At 55.2% G+C, this 14,439-nt stretch overlaps 4 protein-coding genes across 4 annotated transcripts; 1 reads left to right on the top strand and 3 right to left on the bottom strand.

The window, feature by feature from the left end:
- The first annotated feature begins 793 nt into the window (after nt 1-793).
- Nucleotides 794-2,568, top strand: B0T26DRAFT_2343 (uncharacterized protein). Its single transcript, XM_060433911.1, has 4 exons — nt 794-992; nt 1,241-1,415; nt 1,510-1,688; nt 1,755-2,568. The coding sequence occupies exons 1-4, from the start codon at nt 909-911 to the stop codon at nt 2,223-2,225; spliced, it is 909 nt and encodes a 302-aa protein (XP_060301857.1). The 5' UTR covers nt 794-908; the 3' UTR covers nt 2,226-2,568.
- Nucleotides 2,569-2,930: 362 nt separating this feature from the next.
- On the bottom strand, nt 2,931-4,131 carry B0T26DRAFT_2324 (ribosomal protein L22/L17). Its single transcript, XM_060433904.1, has 2 exons — nt 3,147-4,131; nt 2,931-3,080 (listed from the first exon to the last, which is right to left on the bottom strand). The coding sequence occupies exons 1-2, from the start codon at nt 3,976-3,978 to the stop codon at nt 2,941-2,943; spliced, it is 972 nt and encodes a 323-aa protein (XP_060301856.1). The 5' UTR covers nt 3,979-4,131; the 3' UTR covers nt 2,931-2,940.
- A 2,812-nt stretch (nt 4,132-6,943) lies between these two features.
- Nucleotides 6,944-8,267, bottom strand: B0T26DRAFT_669437 (uncharacterized protein; the record flags this gene model as incomplete). Its single annotated transcript, XM_060439052.1, has 3 exons — nt 6,944-7,126; nt 7,346-7,791; nt 8,189-8,267. 3 exons carry the CDS (start codon nt 8,265-8,267, stop codon nt 6,944-6,946), a joined length of 708 nt encoding a protein of 235 aa, XP_060301855.1.
- A 1,810-nt stretch (nt 8,268-10,077) lies between these two features.
- Nucleotides 10,078-11,016, bottom strand: B0T26DRAFT_797132 (uncharacterized protein; the record flags this gene model as incomplete). Its single annotated transcript, XM_060446922.1, has 2 exons — nt 10,217-11,016; nt 10,078-10,107 (listed from the first exon to the last, which is right to left on the bottom strand). The coding sequence occupies exons 1-2, from the start codon at nt 10,685-10,687 to the stop codon at nt 10,078-10,080; spliced, it is 501 nt and encodes a 166-aa protein (XP_060301854.1). The 5' UTR covers nt 10,688-11,016.
- Nucleotides 11,017-14,439: the final 3,423 nt, after the last annotated feature.

Raw genomic sequence — 14,439 nt, 5'->3', positions numbered from 1 at the left:
TCATTGGAAGGGGGGTACCTTACTGTCCAGTGTCAACCAGGTTGCATGCCGCACAATTGAAATCAACCAAGCCGTGACGAATGAAGAATGGAGCTATCCATTAGGGTGTCGTCCTGGGCGCCCGCCGCATGTGCTCCCCAGATTGGGCAGGCACGGGCGTGGCATCGTGGGCCACCCACCCACCTGCCTTGGGAGGTGAAGGGAGGTACGAATACACCTACCTCCCAGGGTCGGGTCCCTGACTCCCGTCCCTTTCCATTTGGGTCCCTCGGCCCATTTGCTTTAACCTCGCTCAACGCCCTCCCATGTTAAAAGCTTTGGTCTTCTTACCTTCTTCTTTTCGGCTCCTCTCTTGCGACGCCACCTTCGCTTCGTTACGTCCTTCTCTTCTTCGGTCCGTTCAACTGCCTGCCTGCCCTCTTGGTTGGGGTAGCAGCTTTCTGTCCGCTTCTTGTGTGTCCCGTGCTGGCGACGCTCCACGCTCACTTCTTCTCAGCTGGCTTGTACATACCCTTATATTCGTATCCTACCTATCTTACCTTGTCTTGTTTCGCCTGTTCTACCTCATTGGCTGCTTTGCTCGGTCCAAAGCACAGAGTTACCGTCACCTTAGACTGCCTGTCTGCCCGGAGCCGTCGACACGGGCACATGCTCATCCATCCGACCTGAAAAGCTGAACGACAATAGGCTTGGTTGTGCAACAATAGGAGATTTGGTCCTACACACACACCCCTGAGAATTGGCGTGGAACTTTGCCGTCTTTTCTGTGCCCTGCGCCCTCCTCCGCCTCTGGAGCCGAGCGGCCAACTCGACCTCTTCTGCCTTCTCCCGGTCTTCAGAGCCGGGAGTTGCGGTGCATCTCAGCTTTTACTTCTCGACATCTCAACGACAGGAGCCCTTTTTCGACCATGCTGGCCCTTCGGTTCATGACGCTGTTTGCAACAGCGGCCATCGTTCATGGCCAAACCATCGACAGCCTGGACCCTTGCGCGGTATGTTTTCCCTCTAATCAGTCACTTGGCAACTTGCTTTGTTTCCATTTTGGGCTTTTGCCCCTTCTCCCTCGTCTCGGATGCACGCTCTTCGCGGGCGTCGACATTGTATCCAAGACGTCGGCCGCTGCGGGAGGCAAGGAGGCTGCGCTCAAACCCCTGAGCCGAATTGGCTAATCATCACCACCTGCAAACCCCGCACCTTCACACCTTCACAACTTGGAAACAGACAACTGACAGTCTGATAGAAAACGTGCTACAACAGCGTGCTTGCCAAAGGTTTGCCGGGCTGTGCAGCGGACGACCTGGCATGTCTGTGTCGCAATCCCGACTTCGGCTTTGGCATCCATGACTGTGCTGTTGGGAACTGCCCAGCAAGCTACGTCGCAACAGTCGTACAGGCGGCTTCTGCCTTGTGTGCCAGTGAGTGACACCAGTAGTAGTTCGGCGCCAGCGCGGATCGAGTGTCGGCGCTCGTTGGAGCCTGGGAAATGGTACGCTAACATCTCACCTGCAGCCGCCACGCTACCCCCTGCGGCCCCTGCAACGACCGCAGCGCCAACCAAGCCGACGCCGGCCCCGCCAGCCCCGACCACTCCGGTCTCAAGCGCGGCCGCCCTAACCTCAAGCAGCCCCACACCGGCTGCCGAAACCAGCAGGGCTTCCCAGTCAACCGTCTCTTCGGTCACCTCAACAGTAAGTGCCGCCCATGCCTTTCGATAAACAAACAGTTCGTTTGAAATGGCCTAACCATGCTTGCAGTCGTCCACATCAAGCACAACCGAGACTGGATTAGCCGGCGCAACGTCGGGGGAAACCTCGACGTCTACAACAAGCTCGACCTCGTCGGCATCGGCCACGCCACTAAGTGGCGAGGCTTCATCTTCCTCGTCATCGTCCACCCTCAATCAGCTAACCACGCCAGCCAAGATCGGCATCGGAGTCGGCGCCGTGCTCGGCGTGGCGGCTCTGAGCGTGCTCGCTGTCTACGCGATTCTGCGGCGCCGTCAGAAGAGGCGGCAGCAGCAGCTGCCGCAGCTACAGCAGCGGAAGCCCGGCAACGCATCGCTACACAGCCAGATCAAGATCTCGGACCCGCTGCCGGGGTCGGGGCGGAGCTACGCACACGACCCCCACTACCAGCACCACGAAAACGGGGCCGGCGAGCTGGAGATGAAGAGCCACCGCTACGAGGACATGCTCCCGCGCCAAAAGCCGAGGCACATGGTCTAAGGCGTGCTTGTTGTACGTGTGTGTATGTGCAGCTAGTGAAACGGAGACGTACGGAACCAAAAAGAAGACGAAAATACAAAGAAATAGTAGATGGGATTTTGGCAGCAAAATACAGGCGGGCCTCGAGTCCCTTCCCGATGATATTTTCCACAAGCAGTCCCTAGGGTCCGTCCTGTAGCACGCACAGAGATTTTTGGCCCACGTCATATCTTGGCTGCAGCTGGGTCATGCTGAGGCGACTTGTCATGGGGGGACAAGCAAGGTGCGACGGCAGCCACCTGCCATCTTTTGATGATATTACGAATCACGAGGGGCTATCATAGATACCGGGGCGGGTGTGGCGGGCGAAGAAGGGAGGGGCGTGATTTACTTGGAGCAACTCTGGGGTCGGACGAGAGCTGTCGGGCAACATTGGGGGGGAAGGAACTATTATTTATCGGGCGTCCACATGGATGCGCATAGCATATTATTTTTTTGTTTTAGTCTCGGGTTATTTCCTTTCCCTGTTCAGACGAGGGCTATTTCTACAAGGTCACATACAGTCCGTGCCATATCGAACAAAAAGCATCGCATTTACACGGGCCGAGTTTTGCGATTTGCGCCCCAGCAAGTTATACTCGTACATGTACATACATAGACGGCAAGGGGGGATAACAGCAAATCATGTTCCTGTCGCCCTTGTCACGCCCCCGTAAAGTAAAGCAGCCTCGTCCGTCTACCAGGAGTAGTACGGCCTCTGCGCCGTGATGGGTCTGTCGGGAAGATGGACCCAGACCCGCTGGCGCTGCTTCTTAGCCACGCGTTCCTGGTGCTCGCGTATCCTGGTCTTTTCTTCCTTGAGAACGATGGAGATGCCTGCAGGAGGGGTCAGTTTCGGAAGCTTTCAAAGTCGCAGAAAAGAGAAAAGGAGGGGGGACTCACTCGTCGAAGGCTTCATGAGCATGTGGATGTTACCTCGGGCGCGGTACGAGGGGACCTTTGCTCGCCATGGGCCACGGTTGACCCACGACTCGGCCACGTACATGCGGGTGGGGTCGGTGATCTCGACGTGCTTGCCTTTCTTGGTCTGGATCTTGATGGCCTGGCTGGGGTGCAGGACCTCGCCGTTGATCTCACCGAGGCCCATGCCGCGCTCGGCGATGGCCAGGTCGCGGGCCAGCTCGAGCTGGACCTTGACCTCGCGCGCCATCTTCTTGTTGCTGTACCGCATCTGCACCAGCGCCTCGTCGAGCGGCTTGCCGGCGATCTGCCGCGACAGGTGCACCAGCTTCTTGACGCTCGTCGCCAGCCACGGCGACTTGCTCGACACCTCGCGCTCCGTCCGCGCGATGCGCAGCTTCCGCGGCTCCTTGCTGAACGGGTTCGTGCCGTTGCGCACCGCCCGCATCACCATCTTGCGCTCCCACCGCACCCTGCTGCGCGGGTCCGGATCGACGGCCCGCGACAGGTGCTCCTTGACCAGTGACGCGCCGGCCTTGGTGTAGGCGCCGGGCGCCCTACGCTGTCGCTTCGCGTCGGCTTTTTCGGGCCCCTCGAGGTGTGCGTCGGCGGCCTCGCTGGCAGCGTCGCCGGTGGCCTTGGCCTCGTCCTCGAAGATGGACGGGCCCTCGAGCCGCGTCGACAGGCGCTCCATCAGCTTCTTGCGCACGTCGCGGGTGCCGCCGATCTGCTTCTCGATCGACGACTCGGGGCTGGCGTTGGCGTCCTTCTTGTTGCGGTTCCAGAACCACTGGTTGGACCGGGTCGTGTGCATGTGTCGACGCGACGACGGGGCTGGCGTTGTGGCTGCTGCTGTGGCAGAGGCATTGGAGCCGAGCGAAAGGCACTGCAGCGCTGGGAGGAGAGAGGACGGCGACGACGATGTTGAAGACAGCGTCGAGGCTGGAGAACAGGGGGGCAGCGAGCGGGAAGGTCAGCTTTTTGGGGACGGTGGTAGTAAATGTGATGGTGGTGGTTGTGGCATATTTGTACAGGCTTCAATTTCAATTTCAATTGAGGCGTTTGGTAGGGGAGATGTGACCCACCGCTCTTGAGGAGCCGCCTCGACGGCAGGTTGAGACTCATGGGGTTGTCGTCGTCGATGACGGCGATGGCATTGACGGCGCGATATGTGCAGTCGTCGTGTGCCTGTGTGTGTAGATGTGCATGTCGGAACTCGGGAGGCTCCAAGGCCAAGCTCGAGATTGGGAAAATCTAGGCCGACGCGGCAAGCTCCGCAAGCTCCGCGCGAGCGCGCTAAGCTAAATTGGGGCAGCTTGCATCGCCCGTCGCATCTCGGCTCTAAAGTCTCGGCTCTAAGATCTCAACTGTGCCCCTCTGAAGCAGCAATCAACACCCAGCCCCATCCCCTCTTACCGCCTTCACTTAATGCTCCACCTGACCACCTTTACATGAACCGTTTTGCCGCTTCCTCAGTGTACTGGACCGTAGGGCACAGTTCCCTATAGTCTAGAATCAGTTAGCCTACCCTGCACTTGGTCAACCTGCACTTGGCTCCCGCCTGCGCTACCGCTTCCGCTCCGCCAGCTACAGTACCGAGCCCACTGTAGCACCCTGCACAGGTGCCCTCTTACAGGCCTGTCAGGCACGCAGTTTAACAAAGGTTATCATAGTTCTTAATAACCATAAATGTACGGCGGTTAGATCCGTAAATACTGTAGGGGAGAAATGCACGATGGTGGCACACCCTGTTGGGTCAACCAATCAGGGGGGTCTCAGGATCCCGTGCACAGCTGTACGCCGAGTCCCGAAACGAGGGCGAACGACCGAGAGCCCGGGCCCGGGACCTCGGGACCAGGGGACATTACTGTGGTTCACCTACATGGATATATACGACGACCGTAGCCACGGTCTTAGAGTTTGCTTGGTTCCTCAAGCAAGCAATACACATTCTTTATACTCAGTACTCATACACTTGAAGTAGCAATCCAGTTTGACTGTATTACCCGTGCGATAGGAGCTCCCCCTCTATTCGGTCTTCATTACACCAACCCAGCGACCCCTTTGTGGTGCCCATGCACCCTTACAGACAGACGACCTAAACAGTCGAGTGGTTTGTAATAGGGCTATAGTAGAGATGTAGCGAAGACTCGTTACGAAAGCCGACGAGCTCAGTGCTCTATTACTTTGCCAAGAGAGTATAAGAGTTTTCTCTTGCTGGAATTAGCCTCCCTGTCCTCTCGAATATTCACAACGATATCTCGTGGGGCGGATTCAAAATTAAAGGCTACCGTTGACCCCCAAAGGATTATCACATTAAATTCGTATAGCCAGTCTGGTGGCTGTGGGTAACAACGGAAAAACGACAAACGAAATGACAAGTCGGCTCCGCCAGCTCACCCCCCGCTGGATCCGCCTGTGAGTTCTCTTAAAGGCTGAAGCGAGCTGCATTGACAAGAAATTGAGTAGGTCCAACCCGGGATTCCAAGGAGAATGGAGCCCGAGATGATCTGGACAAAGCAATGGGCGAGGCCGGTGTGAAGGAAAAGAGAGGATATGGGTTTTCCGTAAAATTGTAAAAAGAAAATGCCTGCAAAACCAAAGAATAAAACCTCGATTTCCTAGCTTCCACGCCCCTAGATTGGGTCATATCTCGTAAACTCCATTAGGTAGTTATAGCTTGGTCGCTTGTGAGTTACTTGCAGACGAGCACTCGGTGAGAACCATCCTGTCAATAACACAGGGGATGCTGTTGACAGTGTTGGTTGACAGGGAGCGTTTCCCTTTATGATCTTGCGCAAATTGAGATCCCCGGGGTGCCCTTTCCTACTTCTCGCGTTCATAATATATGTTAGTAGGCCGGCTCACCATAAGCGGCTGACTCTTTGTGAATAGTAACCGCTGAGAGGTAAGAGATAAGTGATTCTCTAGAGAGTCTCGCACGACTGAGAATCTTCCCATAGATTGGAAGAACTTAGCTGTAGTGAGGAGTCTGCGGTTGGTATCGGCCTCGAGATGTGAAGTTGGATACAATGGCTCCCAGTTATAGATGAGAGCGGTGATGTCACGGTCGTGGCACTGAATCATGTTTTCGGCTAGGGAGAGATGGAGGCGTCCCATAAGGGCATGGTCTCGTGGCGTCGCCGACCGCTGTATCTTCGAATGATGTATAATGCTTTGGAAAAGCGCTACTGAAACGCGTAGGTGGTTTGGGGCCGCCAAGTGCAGTATTTTGCTCGCTCGCTCAGCCTACAAGCCCTTTGCGGGGAGCTCTTTAGACCCTATATAGTAAGTGCTCTTACCATTATAACAAATCCCTACTACCTGTCTAGCACCCTTCCTCAACCTCTCCCGGACATCGCCTTTTCGGACGAATAGCTCTCTGAAATAACTCTTCTCCTATACCACGTCAGGGCCAGTCGCGATGGACAGTGACAAAGAGGATTGAGAATTATTATTATTTTCCATTCGCTGATTAAAGCAGCAAGCACTCCATTCCAAGTCCCATACTTAGGATTCATTTAGGATCTTTGGGTTGACGTACATCGCCGCTTCTTGCGCGGCCGACCGCGTTGGGCCTCTTCGCCGCCATATAACTCTCCATCTCGGTCCAACCCCAAATCTTCGTTCACTAGATCTTCACCACTGATTGAAGCATTGATCGCACGCTTCTCCGTCCTCCTGCCACACGAATCCGCCTCGTTCTCACTAAGCGGGGGTGTCTGGGCCTGGGCATCTGCGAACCCTGTCGAGTCGCTACCTCCGAGGGGAGCCACGCCTTAGGCCAGCCGTTTCTCGGGGTCCCTGCTCCCCGGATCGTCGGGCCTGCCGGTGCCCGTTGCTTGGCTGTCCCTGAATTGCTGGGCAGGTGGCGAGATGACCTGGCTAGACGCGAGGACACGCGTCGCCATAATCCTAGTGACGGCAGCCATGTTTTCGATACAGCACATATCCCAGTGATTCTGCAAGGCGTTTCAATCGGGCAGGTTTTTCTTGTCGAGCACGGCGATGCGATCATGGTACGGCATTACGAGATCGTAAGACACAAACGCCCGGATACGCAGTGTTTTAGGGTGTATGGACACTAAGCCAGCATCGAATAGCTGGTAGATATGGCTGGCCAGGAGGATGCCGTTGGAAATGGACCATGTCGACAGCCAAGCCGCTCTTAGCTAGGAGACGTTTTCGGGATCTGGTCTCGTCCGGCCGGGGCCTGGCGGGTACAAGTGGTAGTGGATCTGGGGGACGATGTGGGCTGCTTGGATGGCGGGTCCAATCGCCGGGCTGCTGAACCATGACTTCCCCAGGCCAGAGATGGCGCACGAGACGCCGCCCGTCATGCATCTCTGACGTAATTTTGTGATTCCCTGGCGGGCCTCGTCAATGGGGATTGCGGACTCGGGGATCACAATGCCCCCCAGCGCATCGTCGTCTTCTTCCTTATTAGGAGAGAGCGATCGAGACCGTACCGAGGAGCCCGAGGCATTTCGCTTCGAGGGAGAGATAGCCTTGGCTCTTCGGCGGATGGGGTACACGGCGACCCGGGGGTCGTTGGGGGGCTTGTCGGGAGGAAGGTATCTCGCATCGTATCGTCGGGTTGGGGTCGGAACTCGCCAAATACACGGGGCTGTTAGAGAGCACAGGGCAAATTAGCATGTGCATCAGGACAAGACTGGTGAGGAGTGGATCGGATGGAAAGGAATGGATCGGAAACTTGCCGTGGAGGTGGCCTGGCCCCGCGGAATTGGTGCAACTCGCCGAGGCGTGGTAAACAAAGTGATACGAGTCCACCTCGTCGTTTGTGGGTAAGGGTAGAAGCCTCGAGTTGTGAATGGCTGCGGGCTGCTCCAGGTTAAATCAACCCCAATTCAGGACCGACGGAAGACGCGGGTCGTCGGGGCAATCCAATAGTAAAGCGGGCTCCCAAGAGCCGTCGTCGTCAGGTGGGCGCGAGAAGTCGAAGCACAATCTCAGCTTGCCCTAAACGTCGTCAACGGTGAGCTCGCCGCAGTGATGGATGCCACCAAAGCGCTGGCCACTCAAGTCGAGAAAATGGACATTCCAGCCCATCTGTCGCATTTCGGGCGTTACGGTGGAGCTCATTGTATATTGTGCTTCGTGTTTCTTAGGCCGGCATCCCTTTCTATCAGTATTATCGTTGCAACTGTCAAAGGCCTGTATTGGCCCCACTTGCGGTTGATCCTGCTCTCACGTTATCACGTGCGCTCGCGCAGCCAAGCCAACTCACGCCCAAGCAGTCCCTGTATTGTGTATACACTTGACCGTTCCCCAGTTCTCCCTTCGGCCGCATTGCAAGCCGCTAACAGAAAGCCAATTACAGCTACTCTACTACGAGACTTGCGACGGCCGCCGCACGCCCTTCGTCTTCGTCTGCATTAGTCGAGTTCGCCCTAAACCCCGGTGCACGTTGACCCGTCTCTGCTGCTTCTAGGCTTGCTGGCACGTGCGCAGGCTGACTGTTGGAAGTCCCGCCGTGATATGTTGGCCCCAGCCAAGGCCTCTTTTCTTCAATTCTCTTTTCGACATCCTACCTCTCGAGCGCCAACCACCCCGAACTAACTCAACCATGAGCCATTTGCAGCTTAATCCATCGTCCCTAAGCCGACAGAGGACGGGCCGAGGATCATTCATGGCTTCGGCAGAATATCGGCAGAATATCGGCAGAATATCGGCAGATTGCGGCAGATCTTCCCAAAGCCGCTCCTCAATTTGCGGTGGCCTTAACACAGTAACGACGCCCCTCGACATCGGCCTTGAACTCAGAGTCGATCCGCAAAAAGCTGGCGGCAGCCAGCGCTAGCTCGTTAACCGGAACATGCACGATCCAGTCCGCCTTACCGAACGACAATTCCGCACTACCTACGAGGAAGGATTTAGCGCGTGGGCCGAACTACATGTCTCCGCCATTAAGAACCCCGGATTCCCATTCCTCGACCTTCGGAATACGTTCCCTAACTAGCCATACTTCCCATAATGCTTGAGCTTAAAGTCTAGGAAGACTATAAACGAGTATCGAATTATCGCTAGTAGTCATTTAAACTTGGGGGTCTTCACTAGTTCGTCACCAGCATAGACTAGCATAGAATACCGTCCTTCCGTCAGCCCGTACAGGTTGAAGTAGCGGTAAAAAAAAATCATCACCTTAACGACCGAGATATCGAGTACCGACTTTAGTAATGAGTTGTTTCGCGGCAACCACAGCTATATCGCTGTCCTTGCCCTGGCCCGAGCGTATATTCTTTCCGCCCGGTGGGCCGAGATGTTTCCCGGCATGTGCCCCCTTGCCTACGGCGAAGAGCGTGCAGTCTACGAGAACCTGAGCGAGCAGGACGCCATCGTCGTGGATATTGGAGATGCGGGTGCAGATGAGGCCCAATGGTGGGCCTTCATTCTGACGCAAGGGCAGGGCTGATGCGCTACTATGGCTGTTGGCGACGAGACAGGGCCTCCGGCGATCGGCGGTGTGATAGGGCTGTCGCTATCTTACGCTCGACTCCGTCCGCTGGTGTAAACTGTAGGCGCGCAGGAAATCCAAACGGATCATTTATATGGGAAGAACAAAGAGTGTTGTCTTAGGGAGATTTTCCGCAGTGATTTTTGCCCAAGCCCCAAAAGAAAAAGAATTACCTAAATAGCTGGTTTGGGATTTGCTAACGCTATCACTGACTCTATAGGCATGAAGCTCAACAAACTTGGGGCTCCAGCGAGGTACATAACGACAAAGAGCAACCTTTCACTCCGCCCAGCGGGTGGCTTGGCTATTTTTTTTTCTCCCTCTGTCCAGCAGATGGTTCCCCGTCCAGCGGGGAAACAGCATAGTCACCAAGAGGCGCAAGACACAAACGTGGAAAACAAGACAAACACAAACTTGACCCCCCCGACACCCACCTCCCTACCCGGCGCTGACGGTAGAGGCTTGTGTCTGCATGTGTGTGATGGCGCAAGTTGGCGCAACACGTCTCCTCTCTCTAAGGCCACTGGATACTGCAGCAGTTATCGTTGACATTGCCGCAATACATGTGGGTGCATACACGGCACGCTGTGGGAGTAATGTCGTCGTCGGCGGTCCACTGGATGGCATTTGTGGTCGTGACTCCGTTGCCCTCGCAAACGCCACACTCCCACCACGCACCGGCCTCCCTCGCGCTCGACTTTGAAGACCCCGAGGCCGAGGACGGGCGGCTGCCGCCGCCGCCGCTCGAAGACGCGGAGCTCGACCCTGCCTGGTCGAGGAGGGCGTTGTAGTCGGCTTCTATCGTAGCATAGGCCGTCCGGTACGACTCCAGCTTGTCAAAGGCGCGGGTGAGCTTGTCGTAGGTGGACTTGATGAAGACGTGTTTGGCGGGATCGTTCTGAACATTTTGGTATTCCTCAGTCAGGCCTTCAACAGTTTCGGACTGCTTCTGGATCTTGGCGGCTTGCGATGTCAAAGTCGTGTATAGTGTCCTAAGAGTGTCTGTCCTGCTCTCCTTCTTCTTGCCGCCCTTAGACTTGGAGGACATGGTTGCGATTTGGAAATTACTGGTAGTGTGTGTAAGAACAGCGGTCTACGAGTGTGGTGATGAGGATGTGAATGGAGATATTGATGATGATAATGATAATGACGATGCGGAAGGGATGAGACCGTCATTCTTATAGCTTTATTTCTTCTCCAGCTGGGGATGGCAGCAGTTGAGTCGGGTTCTGGCCGCATTATTCGTGGCCGTTGCTCGGCTCTGGAGGCGACGCATGTCTCAACGCCCATAACCCGGCGTAAAACTGGCACGACAGGTTGGCCGGGCTAGACCTGCCCACTCTTCCTCTTCTGTTGGGTACGTATTCCCCTATCTCGGCCGGGGGGGGGGGGGGTGGTTGCTGTTTGTGGACTGCGCGGAGTATCTCGAGTTTTTTTTTTTGAGTTTTTTTTTTACCCCTGGGCGCCTTGAAAAGCCGGGAGTTTACCACCCCTGGTCGGCCGGCCGTTTCGGCAGGGCTATTTCTGCGCGTCAGGGGAGCTGGGACGTCCTGCGGGCTGTGATTGCGGCTCAGAGACCTAAGCAACGCCGCGTCCTTCTCTGGGCGGCACAGCAACTAGGCTAACCTAAGTATTTAGCAACTTAACCCTGGGTCTATATGATTTGCAAACATTAACCTCTAATGATACCCCCCGCCCTTCTTTCCAATGTCAACGCCTCAAGCTCCCACAGATCCAGGGTCGTCTCGAAGGGGCACTGGCTCGAGGCCCGGTTCTCTCCGCAAGGGTCTAAGAGGATTTTGAAGTCTTGATTCGAGGGACTTCTCGTGGTCGTGTCCCAACCGGCGGCACTTGCTACACGGCGGACACACTTGGATTGGTGTTGTTGGGCTCGGGTTGTTTGACACCCACGTGTGCGAATTTGGCTGGCTAGCAGGCTAGCCCAAAATCGAAGCTAACCAACATCTTTCTGGTCAGTTCAGATAGTATCGTGTATTGTGGGACTTGGCGGTACTGCCACGGCAGTTGACAGGGACGGACTGGACTCTTGATTCAGCCTCGTTGGAACCTCCCGACCATGCTCAACTCTTCCCCACTACAGTGATGTCTGTCTCTACCAGTATTTACTTGCTTGCCGGAAACTCAGGGTTACCTACAACTCTACAAAGCACTCGATCAAGATGCCGTACGGCTGAAGACTCAGTGGTATATCGACGACTTCTCTGTTATTACACAGCTGGAAACCTATGTCATGGCATAGAAGACTCGACACATGTCATTTCCCACCCGAAGACAAATGTGTGGCTCGCCTCTCGGGTTACGAAAAACTAAAAGCGAGGAATGCTTTCTTCTTTCCTATCAATTTGGTCTACCCAATCTGCAACCCCCGCTAAAGCCCTCAACGCAGAGCATCTAGAAACTTGTCATTCCACACAAAAACAACGGCCCACCAGGGACAAAGACCAGCATGACCAGCATGACCAGCATGACCTGCATGACCAGCATGCCTACACAACCTGTGCGTACAAAACTACAACAAACGGCGCCAAGCATGACTGGCATGCTTTTACAGCTAAGCTAAAACACCTCCAGAACAAGGACCACTCCAGCACGGCCAGCATGCATCCACCAGGGCTCTATGCACCTGTAGGCAAAAAAAAAAGCGAGGTCCTCTCGGGGGGTGCCACGTATCCCCTATTTCACCACCTTGTGGTGCTGTTGGTTGTCTCCAGAAGCGCCGCCCGCCTTCACTATTGAGGGATTAGACTCTGTTTCCTGAGCCTTGAGAGCCTTGTACTCTCGTTCGCGCCTACGAGCTTCCTTGCCCCAGTGCTTTCGCGAAGTGGCATCCGGTGCGGCGTTTAACATGGCTTTGGCCGTGGAGAATTGGTGTTTTGCCTCTTGCAAGGTCGTCGACATGGTATCGGGTTGGGATGGGGATAAGATATATTGGAGTTGGTTGACTTGTTGTCTCGAGGACAAAGGAGACTGAGAGACACAAAAACGAGAAGCGAGCAAGCTGAATGCAAGAAGGGCTGGGACGAGTCGTTGATCGGGGGAACAGGAAAGTTTAGAAAGCTATGAAGATCGTGAAGGAGGCTTTTAAAGTATTTTCCTCCAGAGCCGAGACCCACTTGTTTGAGTGCAATGTCATACATCCCGGAGCACGTGGAAGTTGGGGGAGGGGGGTTGGGGGGTGGGGAGGAGGGGTTAACATACTAGTGCGGCACAAACCTAACGCCCTCGCCCGGCCCTTAGGTGGGCCATCCCCCGCCTCCAGACCTGCGGGGGCACAATAGCGTGGGAGACAACTAGGACTGAGGTACGGCGTAATAAAAAGATGACCTCAAGGCTTCCCCGTTTGTGTCTAGCCGGGTATGATAAAGCCCGACCCCCGTCTCTTGTGGCGCCGCTGCACTTAATTTCAGAGCCTTACGGAGGCGTCGGAAGAGAAGCCTTTTGTCAGCGTGGGACCTTGGACAGGCTGGTGGGTGGCATCTCGTTGAAGGTTCCCATCTGTTCGCCATGAGATTGCTTCATTTTCTTTTCCCTTGTACAAACAAGAACGGGCTAGTCAAGCGGGTTTGCTCTTACTTGGCGCAAAATACCCTATTTTTCCCTTCGAGTTAGGAAGCGAAGCATTGTCGAACCATTGGCTTAGTGATGAAGGTAGGTGCCCAACGGTACTTCGTACCACGCTAACGAACAAAGCAGTTGGGGAGGGGGCCGAGGGGCCGCAACCACTACCCCGGGCTTTCTGTGATAGCTGTCTGTCATCTGCGGCCCCATCATGCAGCCCTATTTGGGTATGTAATCTTGACACCCTGGCTCCGCCTCCTTCAACGTCAAAGTTAGCCATCGTCACATCAACCCGTCGTCTCACCGTCATATCGTCTCACCGTCATATCGTCCCATATTAATTTGTTCTCTAGGATCTTACACCACGCCCCGATCCATCTTCTCAATCAAGAAACGCTTATTTGATTGGTTCAGGTTAGTCCAAGAGGATGAGCGGAGTTAGCCACCGATGCTATTGATTGCAGCGGCAAAGTCGGTCGAGATAGGCCTAGTTCGCTGACCTTCGCCACATGTGCGGCCAAGACTTTAAGTCGCAAAATAAGATTTCTTCCAGGATACCCGTCATACTACGAAACATGGGTATCTCGATAAGATGAAACGACTGTCAGGTTAATATCGTCCGTATCTAACGACGACGAAAGACTTATGTGATCAGGACAAAACTACAGGGGGGGGTGCGGCCCTTGACTTGTAAGTTTTGGAATGCCTTCTCTTGTCTTCGTGTTGGCCCGCGCCGCCTACCAACAAGCCTAGCAGCGAGCCTTGCCCCTTCATAGTCAACAGCAACCCTCCTAAGCCTCTGCGGCACACTCGACACAGTGAGTCTCAACACCAAGTAACGGCAGGCTTTGAGACCATTTTTAGCAACGTCATAGGTCCCCGAGCTGGCAATCCGGCACACGCGCTACTACACCCACCCTGATGCTGCTACCACAAGATACCTCCCATGAGCATACCCTTAGTCTGCTGAGAGCCCCCCCCCTTCCCCCCCTCCCAAGTATCTGGTCCGTGGCGACGCAATCACCTGGGCCACAACCACCGCCGACCGCAGACCGCATCAGGATCGAACAGAGTGGACTCGATTGGCACAGCTGAAACCGGTTCTCAACACGCCAGCTTTCTCCCGTGACGCGGACACGCCGAATGGTGCCGAATGGTGCCAAAAATAACTACCTTGTTGCGGCGGGAACCCCCGTAGTTGTCGAAGGGGTTAGAACACAG

The sequence above is a fragment of the Lasiosphaeria miniovina genome (genome assembly GCF_030549165.1).
Source record: "Lasiosphaeria miniovina strain SMH2392-1A chromosome Unknown B0T26scaffold_1, whole genome shotgun sequence".
In the NCBI taxonomy this organism is placed as follows: Eukaryota; Fungi; Ascomycota; class Sordariomycetes; order Sordariales; family Lasiosphaeriaceae; genus Lasiosphaeria; species Lasiosphaeria miniovina.
The sequence above is the reverse complement of the archived record's forward strand: the minus strand, read 5'-3'. Positions and strand labels throughout refer to the sequence as shown.

Bases quoted from the DNA above. Each gene is read 5' to 3' on its own strand.
- B0T26DRAFT_2343 (XM_060433911.1), top strand. From the start codon at position 909: ATGCTGGCCCTTCGGTTCATGACGCTGTTTGCAACAGCGGCCATCGTT. The intron at 993-1,240 runs GTATGTTTTCCC...ACAGTCTGATAG, and splicing joins ACAGCCTGGACCCTTGCGCG to AAAACGTGCTACAACAGCGT. The intron at 1,689-1,754 runs GTAAGTGCCGCC...CCATGCTTGCAG, and splicing joins TCTCTTCGGTCACCTCAACA to TCGTCCACATCAAGCACAAC.
- B0T26DRAFT_2324 (XM_060433904.1), bottom strand. From the start codon at position 3,978: ATGCACACGACCCGGTCCAACCAGTGGTTCTGGAACCGCAACAAGAAG. The intron at 3,081-3,146 runs GTGAGTCCCCCC...CCCCTCCTGCAG, and splicing joins GCTCATGAAGCCTTCGACGA to GCATCTCCATCGTTCTCAAG.